A 24,165-nucleotide genomic window follows, 5' to 3' on the forward strand; every position below is an offset into this window, starting at 1 on the left:
CACCCCAATCCCGCACACCCCAATCCCCGCACACGCCGTCCCCACGCCCCCCTCCCCGCACCGGGCGCATCCCGCCCGCGGCCCCTCCCGCGGGGACGGGGGCGGCTCCCGGGGGCGCGCACGTCCGGCCCCGCCCGTTAAATTCCGGCGGGCCGGGCCGGGCCGGGACCACCGGCGCCGCACCTGCTGCTCTCGCCATGGCCACCGACACCGAGCCCGGCCGCCGCCGCCGCTGCTGCGCGCAGGACACGCCCGGTGAGCGAGCTGGGGGAGCGGGGCGGGTACCGGAGGGGGACCCCCAGCCCTGGACTGGGTCTCGCCCTTCCCGAGCCGCGCACCGGGCACCGAGCGCGGAATCCCCGCCGTGGACCGGGCACCGGCGGGGTCTCCTCTCCTGAGCATCCCCTGGGTACCGCCCTGGGAGCTCCGCGCTCCCCCTGCGGGGTTTGGGGACCGAGGTGACGGCCCAGCACGGCAGCGCTTGGCTGTCCTGCCCAACTGAGTCCGGGCACGGGGTGGGGACGCGGCCCCGAGTGACTCCAGCGGCTCCCGCAGATGCTCCCAAGGTCCCGGATTCGCGCGGTGGCGCCGACGCGCCCCGGCGGGGCTCCCTCTGCGACCGGCACTGCGCTGCCATCAACAACGTGCAGGGCGACCTGGGAGACCTGGGCTGCCACCTGCACCGGCCCCGTGTCCCCCTAGGTAGGTTGGCTGCGGGTTGGGCTGGATTTGGGGTCCTGGGGGGGTCCCACACCCGCTGTGACCCGCTGTGTCACCCACAGCCACGTCCACCCCGTCCTGCTGCCAGCAGCACTCGGAGGAGGTGTGCGAGAGCTGCGTGGTGAAAACCACCCTGACGGCCGAGAACGCCGTGGAGGCCAACAAGCTCTCCAACAACTACAAGGTGGGTGGGGGCACCCATGGGTGCTCTGGCAGGGTTGTAATGGGTTTTCATTTACTTCCTCTTCACTCATCCCAAAAAAAAACCCCTCTCTCTGCAGTTTGGTTTCAAGAAATGGAAGAGCCACGTGACGGAGCGGCCCTGGGAGGACCGATCGGAGATTGTCAAGGAGCTCTACTCCGACCTCAACGTCGTCCGAGGCTCTGGAGGTTGGGTGGCCTTGGGGACACCCCAGTGTGGATTTGGGCAGCTGCAGGTGACAATGGTCCCACCTGGTGCCTTCCCTCCTGCAGGGTCCACGCTGACATGTGGGAATGTCCTTTACCTGCTGCTCTTTGGCTGGTGGCTCTCGCTCCTCTACGTCCTCGTGGCTGCTGTGATGTTCATCACCATCGTGGGGGCTCCCTATGGTGAGTTCCAAACTTGGGACCCCGTGTGAGGGCTGGATGAGCTCAGAATTGCACCAGTGGGTGTTGGGGTCTGCTGGGTCCCTTCTCCACGGAATGTCCCTGTAGGTGGAAGGGACAGTGATGGCTGTGTCCCCACAGGGAGGCTCTGCTGGGACCTGGCCGGGTATTTCCTCTGGCCCTTTGGCAAAGTGATACAGAAAGTGGAGGTAAGGGTGCCTTGGGGATCCCCTGGGGGTGTCTTGGGGTGCCCTATGCACACCCTGACATCCCCTCTCTCCCCAGGTCCCCAAATGCCATCAGGGGTGTGAGGTCGGCGCGGGGGAGAGCTCAGCCCTGCTCGGGGGTCCCACCGCGCTCCGCTGGCGCCCACGGTGCTGGGAGGGCACCGGATACTGGGTGAGCCCCATGCTGGACCCAGTGCCAGCACCCCTGGAGCCCCAGCGCGCCGGGGAAGGAGCCCACGGGCACCTCCCTCCCCTGGGGCGGTGTGCTGGGGGTCAGTCCCTGAAGGTGCCCTCCCGTTAACAGCACCACGCCAGCACTGCCGTGTGGCTGTGCCTGGGCTGCCCGGTGCTGCTGCTGGCCCACGGGCTCGTGTGTGTCACCGCGTGGCTCCTCATCGTCCTCATCCCCGTGGCCAAGCTGAGCGCCCGCGCCACCTCCCGCGTCCTGCCGCTGCCCCCGCAGCGGGTGCTCATCCAGCACCTGAGGACGGTGAGTGACTCTGGGCAGGGTCGGGGTCCCACGTCCTGCTCCAGGGGGGATTTTGGGCTGGGGGTGACCCTCTTGGCCCTCTGCAGACTGAGGTGCCTCTGGAGGGAGAGGTGATTCTCTGCTGCTACCGCGCCGCCAATCCCTACTACTACAAGTACGCCGTGGACGGCATCAACGTCTTTGCTGTCAGTATCCTTGTGGGAGCTGGGGTGGGACGGTGGGGAGTGACCCCAAATCTGCCCCCTCTGTTGTGTCCTTGACTGGCCACCCCAGACCTGCTGCCACTGGTGCTGGTGACACTGGTGCTGGGCTACGTGGACAGCCCCAACCACCTGACCGGCTCCGCCATCAAGTTCACCTTGGCCCTGCTCTCCATCATGCCCCTCTCCTACTACATCGGCATGGCCATCGCCAGGTGAGCGCGACAGGGGACGCTTGGTGGCAATGTGGGGACACTCCAGCCCTGCTGACAGCCTCTTCCTCCTCTCCAGCATCTCAGCCCAGAGCAATTTTGCGGTGGGAGCTGTGGTGAACGCCACGTTCGGCTCCATCACCGAGCTCACCTTCTACATCACCGCCCTCATCAAGGGCTCGCGGGAGGGCAACCGCTGCTACGCCGAGGTGGTCAAGTCGGCGTTGACGGGGACACTGGTGGGCTGTGTCCTCTTTGTGCCGGTGAGACGGGTGGCACTGAGAGCCGGGAGGGGGCTGTGAGCAGAGCACTGATGGGGGGTTTCTCTGGGGGGTTTCTCCATCCCCAAGGGTCTGTGCATGGTAATCGGGGGCATCCGGCACCAGGAGCAGCGCTTCAACAGCCGCTCTGCGGGCGTCAGCTCGGCCCTGCTCTTCCTCTCCGTGGGAGGTGAGGTGGGGACAGGGGTGTCCCCAGGTCTGGGTGTCCCACGGGGTGGCTGCCTGCTCCACGTCCTGTCCCTGCAGGTGTCTTTGCCCCAACGCTCTTCTCCAAGGTGTACGGGAAGCTGGTCTGCGGCGAGTGCCACAACGTCACCCAGAACCCGCTGGGCCACTACCTCTGCCACAACTGTCACTTTGACCTGGTGAGTGGGGACCTGGACCCCCAGCAGGGGGAATTTGGGGTCAGGGACGCTCTGAGCCCCCCTGGCTCTCATGCTGGGTGGTGGCAGTAGGGCTGTCCCTTGTCCCCTGTATCCCCGTTGACAGGCGCTCTCTCTGCAGATGGACAACAACGGCACCCTCTACTACAGCCACGTCCAGTGAGTGTCCACTGCGGTGGGGACAGAGCTGTCCCCACTCTGGGGTGGCAACTCCTGGGTCTGGTCGTGTTCCTGCATCCCTCCCAGGGCCTTTCTCCACCCCAATGATCCAGTGCCCCATTTCCTTGTCCCCCTGGGGTCTCCATGCCAGAGCCTGGCGGCACTGACAGTGTCACCTGTGTCCCACAGACCCCTGGTGTACACGGTGTCCATCCTGCTCCCTGCTGCCTACCTCATCGGGCTCTTCTTCACCCTCAAAACCCACTCGCACATCTACGACATCCACATCAGCGACTGTCACAGTGAGTGTCCCCGAAGGTCCTGGTTGCAGGGCTGGCTCTTGTCACCGCTCTGGAGCGTCCCACACGTCTCTGCTCTGTCCCCAGTGCCTGGCCACCACCACAGCGCCGTGGTCCACTGGTCCCGCTGGCGGGCCCTGGTCATCCTCCTGCTCGCCACCCTCTGCATGTCGGCCTGCGCTGACCTGGCCACGGAGCACATCAGCCCCATCCTCACCAACTCCACCATCTCACAGGTGAGCTGGGTCTGGCTGTCCCCGAGGACCGGGATGTGCCCTCCAGGGATGGGGACCTGCCCTGGCTGCAGCTGGAGGCCAAAAAGGAGTGGGGGAAAGCTGCTGAGATGCTCTGTGTAGTTGGCCAGGGCTTGGGTGTGGTCAGGCCTGGGCTGATGTCACCTCTTCCCTGCAGTACTTCATCGGTGTCACCGTGCTGGCAATGGTGCCCGAGCTGCCAGAGATTGTCAATGGCATCCAGTTCGCCCTGCAGAACAATCTGAGCTTGAGGTGAGATGGCTCCCAGGATGAGTTTTGGGCTGGTTCCTGTGCCCTGTCCCAGTCCCATCACTGTGCCTTGCTGCCCAGCCACTGGTGGGTCAGAGTCTGTGTCATCTCGTCCTCAAGGAGATTAGCCACCCAAAAAATGGTGTCAGAACTGGGATGGGCTCTGTGGTTTGGGATTTTCTCACCCAGAGACCCAGTGCTTGGCCCTTAAGTTGTCTTTCCTCCCCAGCATCGAGATTGGGAACTGCATCGCGGTGCAGGTCTGCATGCTCCAGATCCCCATCCTGGTGCTCTTCACCATCTTCTACGTGAGTAGCCCCAGGACAGCTCTGGAGGACCTCCTGCAGCAGGCTTGGGGACGTGGTGTCCGTGGGACATGGAAAGGACACAGCTGCCCTTGCCAGCGTCTCCCCTCGGCTCAGTGCAGGGGAAGTGGGGTCAGATGTCTCCTGCTGCTGTCCCCACCCTGGGGACGTGTGGCAGAGGGGGTTTAAGGGGTGACACACAAGTCCCAGGGAGTCAGTGTGGGGTTGCCCTGGCTGGCCATAAACCCCAAATCCTCTTCCTCGCAGCCGACCAACTTCACGCTTGTCTTCAGCGACCTCCACGTCTACGCCAGCATGTTCAGCGTGGTGCTCATGAACTACATCTTCATGGATGGCAAATGTGACTATTTCCAAGGTGACCACCTCCCACAGGGCTGCTGGGGGACTTGGCACATCCCTACATCCCCTGGGATGGGGGGTCCTGACTCCAATCCTGGGATCAGCTGCTTTTTGGGGCTCTTGGTGTGTGGTGACCTAAGTGATCCTGGGATCTTGGTTGACCATCTTGGAGTTGTCCTCCTGCAGCAGCTCCAAGGGGCGGATTACTCCCATTTCCCTCTTTAAAAGGCTTTAAATTCCCTTTTAATGAACATTTTGTAGAGAACCATGGCAGCTCTCTACCAGGACTAATCCAGACCACACCAGATGTTAAACCCATTCCTCTCCTTGCTCCAGGAGTAACTCCCTCCCACCCCTCTCTGTCTGCCCCAGGCACCGTGCTGGTGATGGTTTACTTCATCCTCCTGGCCGTGTATTTCTTCGCCCCGTCGCCCAGCGGCTGCTGAGGTTTGGATTCTCCGTTCTCCAGCCCCCTCGTTGGGATCAGCACCCATCGAGACCTTTTCCAGTTTCTCAGGGACTCGGCCGGGCTGGCTCCGGTCTGGAAGCGCCGTTTCCTGAAGCTCCTGCTGCTGCTGGGCTCCCCCCGTGGGGCTTCAGCGATGGGAAGGGTGGTGGCCATGGCATCGCTCCTGAAACGAGGAGCCTCAAAGCCAGAGCACCTCACACGGGCACCTCCAGCCCATGCTCGAGTGGCTGAAGGAGAACTGTCCTTAGAAGGAGGGTCTTGAAGGGGATTTCTGTGTGTCTCAAGGACAGACCCCTCCCTGGGGATGTGCTGCACTGGGAGGAGGTGCCTGAGAAGTCCCTCATCCTTCCAGGCCTGGGAGGGGCCTGGGAATCGCACACGGGATGTTTGATGGCACCAGAAATGCACCCAAAGGTATTTTCAGCTGTTTCGTCATTAAAGCAGTTTTGTACAAATCAGAAACAAGTTTGTTTCTCCTTAAATGAACCTCAGGAACCAACCTGGGCCCCTCTTTGGCCACCATTCCCTGTCCTCTGTCACCTCACCCCAGGGACAGAGCCCACAGGGGTGGCTGTGGGCTCCAGCTTTCTCCATGACCCTCCCAAAGCTCCAGCTCATCTCCAGCCTGGTCTTCTCTGACTTTTTGGTCCACCTGGCTTTGAGGTCTACCAGACTCCTGAGAAGGTTCAGGGATGCTCCTGGGGTTGTCCATAGGGTGTGACAGGCTGGGGACATCTCCCTCCATGCAGGGAAATGCTGGTGGATGTGGTGAGAGGACAAAGTTGGGGCTTGGATTGATTTATTATCTTTAAAAACAAAAACAATCCCAAAGCAAAACGCTGACTGACCCATTAACACAGGCAAGGAGGCTCTGGTGCCTCTTCCCCCTCTCCTGTTCCATCAAAGGCAGGAATATGGCCAGCCCTGAGTGAGTGAGGCAGGAAGCAGCCTGGGACTGCCCTCCTTTGCAGGGAGAGCAGCAGCTCGTTAGTGATTAATGAAGCTGCTTCATTAAGCCTTTTTGTTTTCCTAGGGAGGCATCAGCAGGGCCAATCCTGCTGTCCTTAGTCTGGGACATTTGGGAGCATTCCTGGGTGAGTAGCTGGAGTTTCTGATGGCAGGACATGGAAAGGGGGTGGGAGGGGAGGGCAGAAGCTGTAGGAGCACTTGCTCAGTGCCATCATCTTCTTGAGATGAAACAAACCATCACTCCTGAGGTGAGGGCTGCTCAGGAATCCTGTCCTGAGCTGGCTCTCCCTGTCTCTTGTATCCTGTCCTCGTCCCAGGCAGCACTGTGCATGCTCTTCTCCATCCCTTGCTGCAGATGCTGGATCCTTTCCCTCTCCCTCTCGGAATTTTAATTAAAGCTTTTACCCACAGGAATTGAAGCCCCATTCAGCAGGAGCTGTGAGCTCAGTGCTTAAACCAAGGCATTTTTTTTTTAGGAAGAGCAGCCTCTAAAGATCTTGTGTTCCTCATGCAGCAGCCAATGGAGGTTATGGAATGGGAAAGACCCCCTGGAAAATCCATCAGTGGGTGATGCTTGTGTAGCTTTTACCAGCAAAAGTGAAGTCCTTGAACCTTTCAGGTGATGCTTTCCCAGCTGCTGGGAGTGGAGGGATCCACAGGGATCAAGTTCAGCTCCTGGCACTGCCCAGCATGCCCCAAAAATCCCCCCTGGCCCTGAGAGGATTGTCCAAATGCTCCTGGGCTGTGCCCATTCCCTGGGGAGCCTGTTCAGAGCAGGACAATCCCTCCCTTGCTGCTGTCCCTGATGTCCCCAGGACAGAGGTGTCCCTCCTGGCCCCAAGGCACTGCTGTCCCATCACCCAGGACCCCCAGGTCCCTCCCCAGACTGTCCTGGATGCGCTTTGCTGAAGTCTGCAGATTCCATCTCCTGGCTTTCCTGGATCATCCAGGTGGGTTGTGCTGTTGTAGCAGGAAATCGGGGTGGCCAGGCAGGATCTCCCTCTCCTGAAGCCGTGCTGGCTGTGACCCGTTCTGTGCTGTCCACCAGAGGATCTTCAGTACTTCCCAGAAGAATCTTCTCCAGGGTTTTACCAGGCACTGAAGTGAGACTGACTGACAGCCTTGTGGTTTCCAGGGTTGTCCCTTGAAAACTGGGACCAGCTTCCAGCCAGCTGAGACCTCTCCAGAGTCCCAAGACTGCTCCAAAATCATCGAGAGAGGCTTTGTGACAACCCCACAGAAAGCTCCAGAGATTTCCAGAGTAAGGAAAGTCTAAGAACCTAAGGAATGTGCTTGCTCAGATATCCAGACTTTGATGGCTCCAATGTCACCTTGGGGATGTGGGGAGATGCTCTTTAAAGCAGATGAGAGAAAAACCAGCACAGGGATGACCAGGCTGCTCCAGGACAAAGGTCCACAAGGCAAAGATGGAAGTGTGGATATTCAGCCTCAGTGTTTGGCATGGAAGAAGGAGCTGGAGGAATGTTCCTGCAGGGAACCCTTTCCCAGCCCACAGCTGCCAGCAGGGTCTGGATTCAGCAGCCAGGGAGGCTGGGAAGGGGTTGAAATGCACAATTCCTGTGAAGGTGCAAGGTAGGGGATGGAGACAGCACAGCTCCAAGCAGCTCCCACCACTTCCTGTGGTCCAAGCACCTGAGAAAGCCTCAGCAGTGAGGTTGACTTTGTCTTCTGAGCCTTGGAGGGGAAAAAAAGCAGCAACTGAAGCTGGAGAAAGAGGAAAATCTATTCTCAAGACCAGGGGAAGTTTAATTTTGAGACAAGGGGTGAACTCCCTACGTGGGGGGCAGTGAATCCAGCAGGCAGCACCTTTGGATTAACAACATGAAGACAATGCTATGGTTTATTTAAACATAAATGCAATCTCTTAAAACGAAACTAAAACCCCAGAGTGTAACCTCTGCCTCTGATGAAGGAGAAAGCATTGGGAAAAGCTGATTTTAAAAACAAAAGGCACTTAAAAATGGGCTCCAACTGAAAAGGATTTTGCACAAACCTCATGCCTGGAGCTGTTCAGAGTTCAGTGGCCACTTAAACAAATGCAGTGTAGACAGCACAAGAGGACCAGAGCCATCCCTTCCTGTGCACAGACAATCCCTGTTCCCAGGAAGAGGGACAGGTGTTCCCTCTCCCCTTTTTTGGATGCTGTATTTCCTGGGCTGAGCTATCTACAAAGCCACTCCCCAAACCGGCTTTAAATCACATCTCCCACCCTCAGGGGAATGTGAAACAAGAAGAAAAAGGCCAATTTGGGATGTGTGGGAGGAAGGAAAACCAAAAGCTGGGAGATGCTGAGAACCAGGACTTGGTTGAGCCAGTTCAAAGAGCTCTGAAATCTACAGGGTGAGTTTTTGCCGTAGCTCGTTCTGGGTGCAAAGTGAGCCAAAAAGGTTAAAAAAGCCTCAGGAAAACCGCTTTCCTCCCCACCCCCAGTAAACTACACAGTAGTCCCTTAAGTGGCAACTTTTTCCCAGTCTTCCAAGCAAACCTTTCAGCGTGGAAAGGGGAGGACACAGACACTGCACCAGGGAAGCTGCGCGGGCCAAGCTTCGCTTGCCGCCCCGGCGACGTTCCAGCCGTCTCCGGAAGCTCAGGGTGGGAACATGCCCATGGAACACATGCAGGGCTGAAGGAATGGGGTGGGTGTGCAGAGGGGGAGCTCAGCTGGCTGGGAGGGATGGGTTATCCAAAGCAAAAGAAGAGCTTGGTGGTTGTTCTGCATCAAATGTCCCTCGTCGGATACGGTGGTGGGAATATCGAGGTGAAGGTGCCACGTGTAAGCACGGGCTCGGACATTCAGTAACTCGTTAAGCTCCCCAATTAATTTGCAAGCGTGTGCTGATGACAGGTTGCTGGTTGGCTGCTCAGTCTCAGAAAATACTTTCGGATTAACGGTGTAACTTAGAGCTCCATAAATAAAAAGGGGATTTTTTTTTTTTTTTTCATGACTAAAAGTAACAATGTCTGGAAAGGCATTGATGTATTTGCTGAGTAAGGCCTTGAGCAGGTTTCTCCATGTTCTTAGCAAGACCATCCATGGAATCCATAAATAGGGGATGGGAGGGGGAATTCTTCAACGTGGTGAGTCTTGGACAGAAGTGGGAGATGTTCTCATTTTAGTCGCTCAACAAGTCCCTGCGTCAGTCCAAGGTGCAAAAGCTGGGATCTGGAGAGGGTTGCTAGGTGAGGGAAAGATTCCAGGAGCTTCTCCCAGCACAGTTCCAGCAGGCCGGGCACCACCAGCCACATTTTGAACAGGGAGCCAGTCCGTTTGTTTTGGTGGATGTTGACCACCCCTCCGTGGACATACATGCAGCCAGCCTGGGTGGGGAAAGGGGACAGGAGTTACAGAGCCAGGAAAAGCAGGATTGGGCTGTCCCCACTCCCACCTCACACCCTTCAGCAGAGGTGGCACTGCCTCAGCCCCTCACTCGGGGATCCTCTCACTCAAGGGAGGAATCGCTGCTGGAAGGGCCATGTCTCATCCTAAGCCACATATCCACCACCTCAGAGTGCTTTGCTCTGAGTTTTAAGTGATTTCTATCTCAAGAAATCCATTTTAGGAGTGTGGCAAACTGTTAATAAAGTAGTACAGAGCCATACTCATGTTTCAGCTAAAAAGAATGTATTTTTAAACTACACCCACCTCAGACATCCTGCATTCCCTTGGCTCAGCACAATCCTGCTCCAGGGATGACAGGAACACAGAGAGATGGGAAAAATTCAGCTGCTGAGTGGGTTTTTTTCCCACACAGGCTGGCAAAGAAAGGGCATTCAGCTGTCCAGGCAGTCACTGAGCTGCCTGGGAAACACCTTTATCAAGCTTCCCAGGAAAAGCTGCATTTATAACATTCCCCAAATGAAGTGACACCGAGGAATGTGATCTCTGCCCTAAGGAGATGAGAAGGTGAAGGCACAGCCAAAGGCATTTCTTGCTGCCTGTTAATGACCAATCCCAGGTCTCCTGCCTTCTACTTATGGCCAAAAGCTCTGGCAATACCAACATTCCTTAGTGGTTTCCAAACTGGCTGGAAACAGCCTTACCCAATCTTCCACCTCGGGCTGTTCTCAGTAGGCTAAAATCACTTTTCTCAGGGAGTATTTGTGCTTTTTTTGTTGTTTTTCCCTTTTACAAGCAGAAACTGCTGCTCCCATGCGGATTTTAAAAGCTCAAATTCTGCATAATTTCTTTCAGAAAGCAAAATCCACAGTGTGGCTCCACTCTTCAAACAGCAGCAGGAAGAAGAGCCTCCCAAAAGCTGCTGCAGCCGGCGGAGGTCACTTCCTTGGGAACATCAGCTCTATTTGCAGCCCAATCCGAGGTAAGAGTGCTTGGAGGAAGGAGCCCAGCTCCAGAGGAACAAAAGGAGTCACTTACTGGGGTGACAGCAGCACAGTGGAAGTACACAGGCTCTGGCATGACAGCTGGGAGCTTGACCCACTGGAAAGTTTGGAGGTTCAGCTTCCAAACGTCTCCCAGAATCACCTCTCCGTTGTAGCCTCCACATACAAACACATCTGCAAGAGAGGAGGTGTGGGGAGCTGCCAGGCCCAGCCATGCCCCTGCCAGGAACCACAGGACACGCTGGGACAGAGGTCAGGGATCACCTTCCCCACACAAGTTTGGGATCAGTGACTGCTTTACCTCAACAAAGGTTCTTAGGATCTTCCAAATCAGGCCCACCACAAAGCAGAGGCCACTTGAAGATTTCCAGAATGGTTTGGGTGGGAAGGGACCTCAAAGCCCATCCAGTTCCAACCCATGGGCAGGGACACCTCCCACTGTCCCAGGCTGCTCCAGCCCCCCTATCCAGCCTTTCCTGGGACATTCCAGGGACCCAGGGGCAGCCCCAGCTGCTCTGGCAATCCCAGCCCAGCCAGGAATTCCTCATTCCCAAGATCCCATCCCTGGCTGCCCTCTGGCAGTGGGAGCCATTCCCTGGGTCCTGTCCCTCCATCCTTGTCCCCAGTCCCTCTGCAGCTCTCCTGGAGCCCCTCCAGTCCCTGGAATGTGCTGGAAGCTCTCCCTGGATCCTTCCCTTCTCCAGGGGAACATTCCCAGCTCTCCCAGGCTGGCTCCAGAGCAGAGGGGCTCCAGCCCTGCAGCAGCTCCATGGATTCCTCTGGGCTCTCTCCACAGCTCCAGGTGCTGCTGCTGTCCCCAGGGCTGGGGCAGCTCTGCAGGTGGGGTCTCACCTGAGAGGGGCAGAATCCCCCCTCCCCTGCTGCCCACACTGAGGGTCAGGGTGGATTTCTGGCCCTTCCCAGCCTGCCCATGATCCCAACCCCACCAGGGCAGACTCACTGCAAGCAGGAGAGCATTCCCTCTTTCCACAGCCAAGCTGGGTTCTCAGGCACCTGGGCTTGATCAGATTCCAGGGATTTTAAGCCCACAGGGAACAGTCCCAGCTCCCAGTTCTGCCTTGCTCCAGCTTTGCCCAAGTTCTCAGTTCAGGGGCTGCCAAATCCTGCTGGTGGGTTGGAAACATCTCCCAGCTCCTGCCTTACTTTTATTGGCACAATTAACACTCCTGGGAAATATAATCCAGCATTTCCCTCCACCCTTCAACAGAGAGCATTCAGCCACTGACCTGAAGGGTTTGGAAAAGAGGAATCAAGATTGTAACTGGTTTTTTCAGTGCAGAAGAAGGAATGGTGCCAACTGGGCAGCTTAAGGTCTGTGAGTGAGGAAAAAATCCTCTTCCAGAAAAGCCATGTGTTCCCTGCAGCTCTTTCCAACTCTCCCCTGTTTGGTTGTACAAGAGACACCAATTTTCCAGAGGTAAATCTTACCATTTTTTATCTGGACACAGCTGTGGCATCTTCTGGCTGCTGGGAAGCCTGAGGAGAATAAATTTTAAAATATGTATCAGCAATAATTGCTTTAAAGTGCTAGTGCAAGTAGTGATTTTGTCTCAGCATTTAATGATGGAGTTTTAGAAGTTCTGCTATCCCAGGTATAAAAGGTGTAATTTTAGGCAGCTGTTTGAGGTTTGAGTCCTAATTCCTCTCCAGGGAAGGAAGAAAAATGCTGGAATTTTGTTCCCCAGAGTCTCAAATCTGGCTTGGTGAAAAGCAGCTGTGAGATTCCAGGGAAAGCCCAGGGCCTCAAAGGGAGCAGATCACGGCACTGCCACCTTTCCTCCAAGCAGGGAGAGAGAGAAGCCAGACTGCCAAATTCCTTGGATGGGTTAATGCTCAGTGCTGCAGCACAAACAGGAAATCAAATCCAGAATAAGTCACATATTGAACAAGAAAACTGCACCTTCAAGCACCTTGGCCACTCTGGCTTACAGGGAAAGAGAGGAAATTCCAAACTCACCGACTTTCTCGTGAGGCTTTGTGGTGATCTCCTCCCAGGTGTTGGTTTCCAGGTTGTAGGCATGGATCTGGAGGAAAAAAGAGGAGCCATGAGATCCTCCTGGCTCTGCCAGCACCAGGATGATGCAGCCACAGGCTCTGATCCACTGTAAATAAATCCCTTTTTTTCATTAAGTGTAAACCCAAAAATAGTTGATCCCAGCCAGTGACTAAGCAGGTCTAAAATCACCTTCCAAGCTCCATCCCAGCTTTGCTATTTCAGCCCTACAGCTGAAAAAAAAAAAGAATATTGCTTTTTAAAAGAGCTGGACCAATTAAAATCTGCACCCTCGAGTTCTCAGAAGATTTAGAAATACCTTTCTCCTGCTGCACGTAGGGAGAAAAATGGGACAATGCAGAGATAAAATGTCACAGAAAGTGCTGCACACTCCACTTTTTTGGAAGCAAAGCACTATTTAAAGTGACCACAGATTCATCACCAGGACATTCTGTGGCAGATCCAGGTTTTACAGAAATAGGAGAACAATCTGCTCCCAATTATATTTTTTTTTTTTTTTACCAGGCTCTCCAGGCAAAGTGAGATGAAGTTGTGCTGGTAATTCCTCAGTGTGGAAAATCTCCTGTCCAGGGTTCCAAATGCCTCACCTTATCCAAGGAATAAGCTGTCCAGGAAGTTCCACCTCCCAGGATATAAATCCGTTGACCATCGTGAGCAATTTCATGTCTGTACCTGAAGGTGCAAAGCAGCACAATTAGCAACAACAAAAAACCTTCTGGAAATCACCATCAACTTCCAGGGATTTGAGCAGAAACTCCCAAGCCTGGCTCTGCTGTGTCAGTCCCTCAGGCTGGGAGCATATTCAGGAGATGTGGAAGTTTTCCTGAGCCCTCCAAGCAGCACCCCAGAAATCTGAAAGGCATTTTCTGATTGCAGAGTGATTATTAAATAATTAAGCGCAAGGATTAGTGAATACCAGGACAGCCATTAATACTCCAGTCCCCCTCTAAGGGAAGTGTCCAAGGCCAGGCTGGACAGGGCTTGGAGTGACCTGGGATAGTGAAAGGTATCCCTGCCCATGGTAGTGGGGTGGAATCAGATTGATTTTAAGATTCCTATGAACCCAAACTATTCTGGGATTCTTCCATTCCCAATTCCCTGTTCTCAGCTCACAGATGAGAGCAACCAAAATCCTTCCTCCCAATTCCACAACGACTCCCAGACAAAGGAAGGCTGGAAATGCCAACCAGAGCAAGGCATCCTGAAGCTTACCATTCCCTGCCTCCCAAAAAAAGCTCCCTGGGGCTGCCCAGGTGCTCACCTCTCCTCTGGCATGTCACAGGACATGTTGTTTGGCTTCAGCTGGATCCATTCCCGGGTGTTGAGGTCCAGCTTGTGGAGATCAGTGCTGTAAATGTACCCGGTTGTTCCTCCAAAGACATAGAGACACCCGTTGATGATGGCCATGGCCTGGCAGAGAAAGCAGTCAGAGAGGACGTGGGACACCTGGGGCTGGAGAAGAGGCAATTCCTGCTCCTCCAAAGCAGGTGTGCACCAGCAGGAAGGGTCAGTCCTGCGGTGAGTGTGAATTCATTTCCTTCTCCACCTCGTTCATCCACTTCAGGGAAAGTCTTCAAAGGTGTCATTCAATATAAGGGAACCCTAGGAACTTGCATTTAGAGTTTTGGGTTTTGAAGGTTTTGACTACAAACCACTCCTTAAATCACCTTCTCATTTGCATTTAGAATTTTGGGTTTTGAAGGTTTTTGTCTACCAACCATTCCTTAAATCACGTTTTAGTTTTCATTTAGAATTTTGGGTTTTGAAGGTTTTTGCCTACCAACCACTCCTTAAATCTGATTTTTTTTCATTCAGCTGCACCAGGCATTTAGTGAACAAATTCTGCCCTTTCTACCTAGCAGAAAACCTCCTTTCCTTTGAAGTCTCCAAGAACTGAGGCTGCTTTACTTCTTTACGAAGGACACCTGCTTTTCCTCCTGCTTTTACCCAGAGGGGAGGACTCAGGTGAGGTGCAGAGGGGGGTTTGGGTGCCGGGAGCCCTCGTGGGGCACTCGGGGCTCCCGGTGCTCCCTACCTGGCCGTAGATGCGGTTGGGTTTCTTGCCACGGCAGCTGAGCAGAGCCCATCTCTTGTACTTGACGTTGCACACGTGGACGTCGTTCCCGTTGCTCTCTCCAAAGGGGATCCCAGTGCCCCCAAAAACCAGGAGGTTGTTGCCATGTAAAACAACTGGGAGAGAGAGAGAGAGAGAGAGAGAGGAAAAACAGGGATGCTCATTGCTGTAAGATCAGCAGAACAGAATTTTTCCAGGCTGTTCCAAACTGGGTTGGACTAGGCTTGAAGCAATCTGCTCTAGGGAAGGTGTCCCTGTCCATGGCATGGAATTGGATCATCTTTAGACTCCCTTCCAACCCAAACCATTCCATGTTTCCATGCTGTCTCTGTCTCTCTGGAGACAGCAGTGCTCAGTGCTGTTCAAATTCCCTACAATCCACCCCGTGCACTGATGGCTCTAAAGGAGGAATAATCCCAACTAAAACCATGGTAACCAAAGGTCTGCTTTGAGAAGTGAACAAAGACAGCTATTTTTGGTTGCTTTTGAGATGTCTGCATGAGGCACCTTCCTGCTGAAGGTAAACACCTGGAAAACACCTCTTGCTTTCCCATTTTTTTTTCTATCCCTCCACCTCAACTGATCAAATGGGAAACAAAAATCCCAAACCCAACCCAACCCCAGCATCCAGATTTCCACTTCTTGTCTGGATTAGAATAGCTCCAGGAGCAGGCAGACAAGAAGCTGGATTTCCACACGTACGTGACATGGAGGCCAGCTCCCTGGGCATGTAGCCTTCGGTGCCCATCTGGTGCCAGGTGTCTGTGGCAAAGTTGTACCTCCAGAGCTCCCTGAAGAGGGGGTAGTCCTCGTTCTCTGGCCCCCCAGACTCATCGTAGTCGGGATTGTAGCCCCCGAAGACGTAGAGGTTGGAGCTGTCGGCCACGCAGCGATGGCCGCTCCTGGCCGGGGGGCACCTGTGGCCTGCAGGAGGAGGAGGAAAATCAGCTCCACAAGAGCTCAGGGGGTGTGCCCCCAGGTCAGGAGTGCACCCACACAGGGATGGAATCCATAGGGAAGCGCCTCTGCAGCAGGAGGAAGTGGCTTGGTAAGGATGAGCTGGAAAAGGGACAGTCTGTGTGCCACCACCTCATTCCTGGCCACTCCACCTCTGCACCATGTGGCAATCCTTCCACGACAGCCCTTTCTGAGGCACTTCATAAAATCCCTCTTCTTTCACTCTGTTTGGCACATTTAGCTTAGAAACAACTCCAAAGGTTTTTATTTAAAGCTGCCCAACAGAGAAAAAAAATTAAGGATTTGCCTCCCCTCCTACAAAACCTCTCTGTGACTTCCCTCTTTGTTCCTTGGATCTCAAGATGACTTAGTCACTAAACTGTATTTAGTTTTTTTATATAAACTAAATCCTGTCTGACAGAACAGGGAAAATCTGCTCCTGAATAAAGGAGTTTGCACTGAGCAGGAGCAGGGAATCCAGGTGGGATCCTGCAGCCATTCCCAAAAGGAATCCCTCTGCCTGCCCACACTTAAAACTCAATGGAAATAAAAGCAGGGAGGACAATTCCAGCTCAGCTCTCAACTGGAATAGATAAAAAGATGGATTCAGCCAAGGAAAAACTAACCAGGAGTATACTTGGACAACAGAAATCGAGGTCTTGGCTGACAAGTGACCAAAACAAACCCAAACAAATCAGTGACCTTCACCTCCCACCTGCTCCCACAGACTTTTTATGGATTTTAGGATGGAAAAGGAGCCAGGAAAGCATCTAATTAGGACTCAGCATGTTTTCTTCTGTTGTAATTCCCAGCAGTGAATGTGACACTGCAAAAAAAGAGGCATGAAGCATTTTTCCTGCAGGAAAAGCGAAATAAATTATTTGTCCAGACCAAATAATGAACTTGAGCTGAGCACGAGCAGCTTTGCTTAATCATGTTCAACTCTGGTCCAAAATTAAGCTGCTCTCCAGGGTTCAGACAAAGTTTTGACAGATTTGGGGTGTTTCCAGGAATAATTGTGCCTCACAGCAATTCCCACTTAGAAAACTAATAAGCACTGGCTGAAAACAAAGGGGAAGAAAGTTAAGGAATTAAGGGAAAAATCTGTAGTGGGACATGGATGTTGGGGCACAGGAGAAGGAGATATTCCACATCCTAATTTAAAAGGTGTTATGGAATTAGGAGTTCAGATTATTATATTAAATATAGATTTTATTTCCCTCTAGTTCTAACACTTGCCATGAGAATTTTCCAGAGGGAAAAGAGGAGAATAAGGCTGGGTTTTATATAAAGCAAATAAACTCAAGGTAAGAGGAGTAATTCCAAGAAAATAAATTAAAACACATCACCTAGGAGGCCTTCACTGCCATCCACCTCCCAAAATTAAATACGGAAGGCACCTATTTTGCCAGAAATCCCAGTTTTCAACAGGAAGGGATCAGACATCCCTGGAAGGGTCAAAGGCCAGGCTTGGAGCAACCTGGGACAGTGGGAGGTGTCCCTGCCCATGGCAGGGGGTGGCACTGGATGATTTTTAAGGGCCTTTCCAACTCTTCCTCATCCCTGTCTTCAGAGAAGATTCCTCCAGTTGTGTCTTTTTAAGGAGAGGAGCTGTAAAAGCTGGATCTGTTCAAGGGTTAATTCCAAAGAGTTCCTTCAGCAGCCAAATTCCATGGCTCCAATAAAGAGCTGCACTCTTCCATTTAATTAGGACTCACTGGATGATTCACAGCTCCTGCTGGAATTCAGGAGGGGTTTGCAGCTGGTTTTGCTGCCCATTCCACAGGTGTGTAACTTTTAGATGGGAAAATCCTGGGATTTGCTGAACTTTATTGTGAGCAAAGCCCATTTCCCAGAGCTGAACCCCAAAAGACCCAAAGCTCAGGGAGGCACAGCAAGGCCCTGTTGTGTGGAAAGCTGGAATTCACCAGGTCCTGCTGTGAATTCCTTGATGCTGGACATGGAAAGCAGCAGGATTTATCAGGTCTGTGGGGAAGAGATCATAAAGTTATGGAAAATGGCTTTAAAATGGATGGATGGATGGATGATGGATATGATCTGGGAAGCAGCTGTTTTCCCAGTTTGAGAAGAGAAGCAAGAAGGAAGGATGGTGCATTTACAAGGAGGCTCTTTTCCCTTAGTCCTGAGGGCAAAAAGGGGAACATTGAAATTTTTGGGGAGTAAGTTCCACAATCAGAATGAAATTTAACAACAGGATGAGAGGAAACGGCCTCAAGCTGTGCCAGGGGAGGCTCAGGTTGGACGTCAGGAGGAATTTCCCAAGGAAAAGTTTGTTGAACATTGGAAGGGGATGCTCAGGGAGGTTTGAAGTCCCCATTCTCACCTGGAGGTGCCCAAGGAATCCCTGGATGTGGCACTCAGGGCTCTGGGCTGGGGACAAGGTGGGCATTGGGCACAGCTTGGACTGGATGGGTTGGGACGGCTTTTCCAAACCAATGGATTCACTGATTGCAGGCTGAAAGATCATGACAGGGACATAATTAAGTAAAATCTTAATTAAGGGCTGAGCCATCCAACAGAAAGCAGCTGGCTGGGCACTGACCTGCCAACACCCTGCTAAATTCCCCTTGAACCAGTGATTCACCCAGGAGTTCTGAGGGAGCTGCTGCACTGACAACTCCAAGCTGCTCCTAACTGAACTCTCCTCCTGCAGGAGCTGGAATTAGGACAGGGGATGAACCAAGAAGGAGTTTCCAGATGTGACACTGGAGCCAAGGAGGCTCAGGGGGACCTTGTGGCTCTGCACAAGTCCCTGCCAGGAGGGGACAGCCGGGGGGTCGGGCTGTGCTCCAGGGAACAGGGACAGGAGCAGAGGGAATGGCCTCAGGCTGGGCCAGGAGATCCTCAGGGTGGATTTTGGGGAATTCCTTCATGGAAAGGGTTGTCCAGCCCTGGCACAGCTGCCCAGGGCAGGGGTGGAGTCCCCATCCCTGGAGGGATTTCAAAGCCCTGTGGATGTGGCACTTGGGGACGTGGGTGGCAACGGCAGTGCTGGGAATGGTTGGACTCAGTGATCTGAGAGACCTTTTCCAACTAAAAAGATTCCAGGATTCCACGAATGTGAAGTTGTTTTGAGCTTTCTGAAGCCATCCTTTTCCTTATGACTGTCATAAAACCTAAACAATTCCATTTGTATCTCAAAGATGAGTGTGGAGAGGAATGGGGCAGAACTGCTCAGTGACAGGAGAGGGGACAACGGGCACAAACTGAAACACAGGAAATTCCAGCTGGATATGAGGGAAAACTTCTACTTTGAGAATGGTGGAGCACTGGGCAAGATTCTCAGAGCAGCTGGGGCTGCCCCTGGATCCCTGGTAGTGCCCAAGGCCAGGCTGGATGGGGTTGGAGCCACCTGGGACAGTGGGAGGTGTCCCTGTCACGGCAGGGGTGGCACTGGATGAGCTCTGAGATCCCTTTTCACCCAAACCATCCCACAGTTGTACACTCCTTTATCTGTCCCTTTTTTCCCAAACTAATTTAATCCCAGTATCCACCCCAGGGTTATCTGCAGCACTTTGAGTACCTCAAAGTTCTTCCTGCCAGGATAACAGGAAACGGAACAGCACAGTGAAAAGCCTGTCCTGTTATCAGGGTGTCCCAAACAATCCATGGTTTCAATCCCACAAAGCCCAGTGCAAGGCCATCCCACGAGGGGTGTGTTACACCACCACATTATCAGCATCAGCAGCAGAATTTCTACTTCAAGCCCTATTTTTGGAAATACAAACAGAATAACTACAGGGTGTAAAACCAAAAAACCCAACGTGGCTTTGGATCCTCCTCTTTTCCAAGTGCCACATCCATGGTGGATATCTCAAGGCTGGGCACGTGTCCTTTTCTGTTTATAAAGCTTTCTAAAAATGGTTTTGTGATTATTTTCCCTCCTGCCTGGTTTTTCAACATCCACAACAGCAGGATTCAATCTCTCCCTTTCCATTTCTAATCTCTGCAGGAATCCTGAAGGACATTTAGGTCAAGGGCTGAACCCAGAAGAAAACAAGTCAATATTGACTTTGACTCCCATCTTCAAAGTTTCATCTTTTCCACAACAGCAGGACAAAATAAGTTTGGAATTCATGTAATTGGAGTCCCTCAGGAATGTTTGGATAAGCAGGATTGGGAATGCATTGCTGAGAGTGAGGTTTAAAACCTATTTGTTCATCCAGCTGTGTTCAGCCTCTGCAGATCCCACACTTTCCTTCCTCGGCAGGCTGCCCACACCTGAGAAATTCCCAAAAGGAAAAGTTCCCAAGAGGAAAAGTTCCCAAGAGGAAAAATTCCCAGCTGTAGCTGGGCCCCTGAACAACGGCTCTGAGGGGATGAGGGAAAATGGGAGAAGCCAGAAGATCCAGCCAAGGATGCCAAACACAACCTGCAGGACAGCCAAAAGATCTCCAGATATTCCTGAGACCTCCAGGCAGTGTTTCCAGAATTATCATCCTGGGAGAGCTCCTGGGCTTGGATCAATGTCAGGAACAGACAAGGAGGCTGGAGAGGGGCTGGGAGCACGAACCCTGTGAGGGGCTGAGGGAGCTGGGGGTGCTCAGCCTGGAGAAAAGGAGACTCAGGGCTGGCCCCATCGCTCCCACAGCTCCTGGAAGGTGCCTGTGCCCAGCTGGGCTGGGCTCTGGCTCCAGGCAGCCCTGACACAACCAGAGCACACAGCCTCAAGCTGTGCCCAGGGAAATTCAGGTGGGAGAGCAGGAAAAAGCTTTTCCAGAAAGGTGATGAAGCTCTGGGATGGCTGCCCGGGGAGGTGGTGGAGTCACCAGGCCTGGATGTGTTTGAAAAGCCTGGATGTGGCACTGGGTGCCAGGATCTCGATGCTCCTGGAGCTCTCTCCCAACCCAGGGATTGTGTGAACAGGTCTGGTTCTCCCAGGCTTTGCCCCAAAGATTTTGGAAACAATCACATTTTAAAGGATTTTACACCACTAAAAGTGAGCGATCCTTGGGTTGTTTGTTTCCAAGAAGCAGAAAGGAAAAAGAAAGGAATTCTGGAGAATGAAAACCACAGAGCTGGAAGATCATCTGCTCCAATGTCCTGTGGGAAAAGGAGCTGGGACCAGGTTGTTCAGCACCTTGAGCAGCCACATCCTGAAACCCTCCAGGGACTCCACCACATCCTGGGGGAGGCTGGCCCAGGGAATGATGGAATTCTCACTGGAAAAAATGTCTTTTTTTCCACTGGGATGAACCTTCCCAGTGCTCCTTGTCCTCTCCATGGAAAGGACACCCTCCATCCTTTAAGGACTGGAAACCCCAATGAGGTTCCATCTGAGCCCTCCCTTCTCACAGGAACCATGGAATGGAATCCCAAGGATCATCCCATTCCATGGGCAGGGACACCTTCCCCTATCCCAGGCTGCTCCAAGCCTCATCCAACCAGGTCTTGGACACTGCCAGGGATCCAGGAGCAGCCACAGCTGCTCTGGGAATCCCAGGGAGAAGAGACTTGAATCCTTCACCCTTTCCTTCCTTGGACCATCTCCTTTGGATGCTCCCCAGCCTGCTTGGGAATTTCTTGACTTGTGGAGACCAGAACTGGACACAGAATTCCAGGGGCACTGGGAAGAGCAGGATGATCCCACCTTTCCCTCCCAACATCCCTCTGGATGCAGGCCCTGATTTGCCTTCCCTTGGGGCTGCTCCCAAAGCTCACAGATCCCAGATTCTGGACTCTTGGGATGTCATCCCAGCTGCTGCACTTGGAATTTTGTCTTTGGCTGCCTGCCCACTCCTCCAGCATCAGCAGGTCCCTGGAATGTTATCCCATTAATTCAGGAATTCTCCATGACACAAAGGGGTTTGATATATTTGTAATTAAAAACTGAACCTCTCCACAAAAAAAAAAAAAAAAATCCAAACCCTTCTGTGACTGGGAAAATTACAGCTGAAGGCAACAACAGGAATGCTGAGCCAGGAGAGGCAAAAATCCATTTAAGTGTCCAGATTGTCCCAATTCCCTCATCCCAGATGAAAACACTGCAAAATGTGGGCAAAAAAAAAAAGAACAAACCACAAACCACCTGTATTTGACTTTTTTTTTTTTTTTCATCTTTCCAAACCTTACAAACACCAGGGCATGGAATAGCATGGGGAAAAAGGAGGAACAACTCCTGAAAACTCTGGAAGAGAATTGGGAGTAAGAAAAGAAACCTGAAAAGTTTGGAAGAAAACTTAGAGGAGAATTGGGAATTTAGAGAATTGGGAAGTTAAGAAAACCTGGAAATTCTGCAGGAAAATTGGGAGGTGAGGAATGAAACCTGAAAACTCTGGAGGAGAACTGGGAGCTGAGAAAATAAATTTTGGAACTCTGGAAGAGAACTGGGAGTAAGAGAGGAATCCTGAAAAGTTTGGAAGAAAATTTAAGAGAATTGGGAAGTTAAGAAATCCTGGAAATTCTGCAGGAGAACTGGGAGATGAGGAATGAAACCTGACAAGTTTGGAGGAGAACTGGGAGCTGAGAAAACAAACCTGGGAACTCTGGAAGAGGACTGGGAGTAAGAGAAGAATCCTGAAAAGTTAGGAAGAAAATTTAAGAGAATTGGGAAGTTAAGAAAACCTGGAACTTGTGCAGGAGGTGAGGAATGGAACCTGACAAGTGTGGAGGACAACTGGAAGCTGAGAAAACAAAGCTGGGAACTCTGGAAGAGAATTGGGAGCTCAGGAACAAAGCTGGTTGGAGGAAATGGAATGAGGGGGAAATTCCTCTCCCAATGGTTATGTAAGGGCTGCTGCTGGAGCTCTATAAATAGGAGCTGAACAGGTGTCAAAGTGGGAGAAAAGCCCAAAAATGCAGGATTTTTGGGGCTGGTTTAGGCTGGTTTTGAGGCAAGGCTGGGCTGGGCAGGTGCAGGGAGGGACAGAATCCCTGCAGGATGAGGAGGATGCAATTCCTAACCAATCCAGCCAACGCTTCAAAGGCAGCAAGGGGGAGAGAACGGGGCCTGTGTGCAAAAAAAAGGCATTTCCAAGGGAGGAGGGGAACGTGGCTGAGCATTGGGCCAAAAATAGAAGGTGTGGAGCCACTCAGCAAATCCCCAGTGCTGCTGGAAGAGGCTGGAAGGCTGAGGCAGAGCGTGGCACGTGGGAGATGAATGTATAGGGAAAATATATGGCAGGTTTCAGGGGTGGGAGCGTGGATTGCAAAGCCCTTCCCAGCTGCTGGTGACGAGGGGCTTCGTGTCCCACAGGAACTGAGGGGTGTGAGTGGCAGGGAAGGATTCCTGATCCTGCCACATCCAGCTCAAGGTGATGAGGAGCTCCAGGGATAAGGAAAAAAGGGATTCCCAAAGCAGCTGGGAATGTCACAGGGCCATGGGGTGTCCCACAGCTCTGCCAGCACTTCCCAATCCTGGGGTAACCTCGGCCTCTCCCCGGAATATTTGGGGCGACAGGCATCCCAAAGTTACGGGATAACCTTTCAGCCCTGCTAGGAGAGATGTGGAAGAAGGAACGAGCCACTTTTCCCAGGGAACAGGATGAAGCAGATGGCACAGCCCAGGCAGGATGTCCCCTGCCAGGATGGTGGGGATGTCCCAAAACCCCCAGGGTTTTTTGGGATACTCTGGGATTGCAGAGTGGAGCCAGCCCAGGCTAATCCAGGCTGAGTGAAACAGAGCTGATCCCCGTGGGATACCCCTATCCCCACATGGAGGACATCCAAGCATCTCCCAACACCTGGAAAACACTGGGATGGGGCACCCTACAGCGGGCTGGAGGAGGGGGTGACCCTAAATCCGTTTGTAAAAGGATAACTGCCCCCCCAATCCCTGAATCCAGGCTCCAGAGCCCGGGATCGTTGGGATGGGAACAGCCCAGCTGCCCCCACAGCATTCCGGGGTGAGGGGACAGGGTGACCCCATTATCCCCGGTCTGTTGGGGTACCCCAGCTGCCCGCAGGAATGTCCCAGAGCCAGGGACAGCTGTCCCCGCGGGGCCTCGAGTGTGCCAGTCCCCTGAGGGCCTTGGGGACACGCGTGACAGCGGGACCTGGTGGCGGGGGTGACCCCCATCAAGGACCCCCAGGAACGGGGGTGCCCCGCTCCCCAAAACCGCGGCAATGGGCGATTCCCACTGCCCTGGAGCCTCGGGAACGGGTCTGTCGCAGCCCCTGACGCTCCGGGCTGGGGCTGCTCGCTCAGACCCCTCAGGACCTTGGGCACGGCGGTGTTCTCCCGCAGACCCGGCCCCGAATCCCTCAGGACCTGAGAAATGGGGGTGCCCCGAACTGAGCTGGGGACGCTCCGCTCCCAGAGCCCTTAGCCCCCTCAGGGTCGGGGCCGCCCCGGTCCCGAACCCCTCCTGGGCCTTGGTGTCGGGGTCATTACCGGCCGCCACTCACCCGCCGCCCGTGGCCTGCCCGGCAGCTGCACGAAGCGGTTCAGGATCCCTCCCCCGCCGCCATCGCCGCCGCCCGCGGCGCCGCCCGCGCCCTCCCCGAGCCCGTCCCGGGCCGCGGCCGCCGCCGACATGGCCCGTCCGCTCCTGAGGGACGGCGCGCCGGCAGCCAATCAGCGCCCAGCTTCTTCGGCCGCAGCCTATCAGCT

At 53.7% G+C, this 24,165-nt stretch overlaps 2 protein-coding genes across 2 annotated transcripts; one reads left to right on the plus strand and one right to left on the minus strand.

Annotated features, from left to right (window-relative positions):
• Window positions 1-136: 136 nt before the first annotated feature.
• LOC110478872 (uncharacterized) lies at window positions 137-5,651 on the plus strand. Its single transcript, XM_077783721.1, has 20 exons — window positions 137-255; window positions 556-702; window positions 783-904; window positions 1,002-1,110; window positions 1,195-1,311; window positions 1,450-1,517; window positions 1,594-1,707; window positions 1,840-2,025; window positions 2,112-2,214; window positions 2,299-2,440; window positions 2,517-2,700; window positions 2,788-2,887; window positions 2,965-3,083; window positions 3,223-3,260; window positions 3,450-3,562; window positions 3,647-3,795; window positions 3,971-4,065; window positions 4,292-4,370; window positions 4,635-4,743; window positions 5,100-5,651. Exons 1-20 carry the CDS (start codon window positions 198-200, stop codon window positions 5,171-5,173), a joined length of 2,226 nt encoding a protein of 741 aa, XP_077639847.1. The 5' UTR covers window positions 137-197; the 3' UTR covers window positions 5,174-5,651.
• Window positions 5,652-5,978: 327 nt separating this feature from the next.
• On the minus strand, window positions 5,979-24,090 carry KLHDC10 (kelch domain containing 10). Its single transcript, XM_021545770.3, has 9 exons — window positions 23,961-24,090; window positions 15,339-15,560; window positions 14,598-14,752; window positions 13,824-13,972; window positions 13,150-13,234; window positions 12,506-12,572; window positions 11,977-12,024; window positions 10,562-10,701; window positions 5,979-9,504 (listed from the first exon to the last, which is right to left on the minus strand). The coding sequence occupies exons 1-9, from the start codon at window positions 24,088-24,090 to the stop codon at window positions 9,295-9,297; spliced, it is 1,206 nt and encodes a 401-aa protein (XP_021401445.3). The 3' UTR covers window positions 5,979-9,294.
• Window positions 24,091-24,165: the final 75 nt, after the last annotated feature.

The sequence above is a fragment of the Lonchura striata genome, chromosome 5 (assembly GCF_046129695.1).
Source record: "Lonchura striata isolate bLonStr1 chromosome 5, bLonStr1.mat, whole genome shotgun sequence".
NCBI classification, from domain to species: domain Eukaryota; kingdom Metazoa; phylum Chordata; class Aves; order Passeriformes; family Estrildidae; genus Lonchura; species Lonchura striata.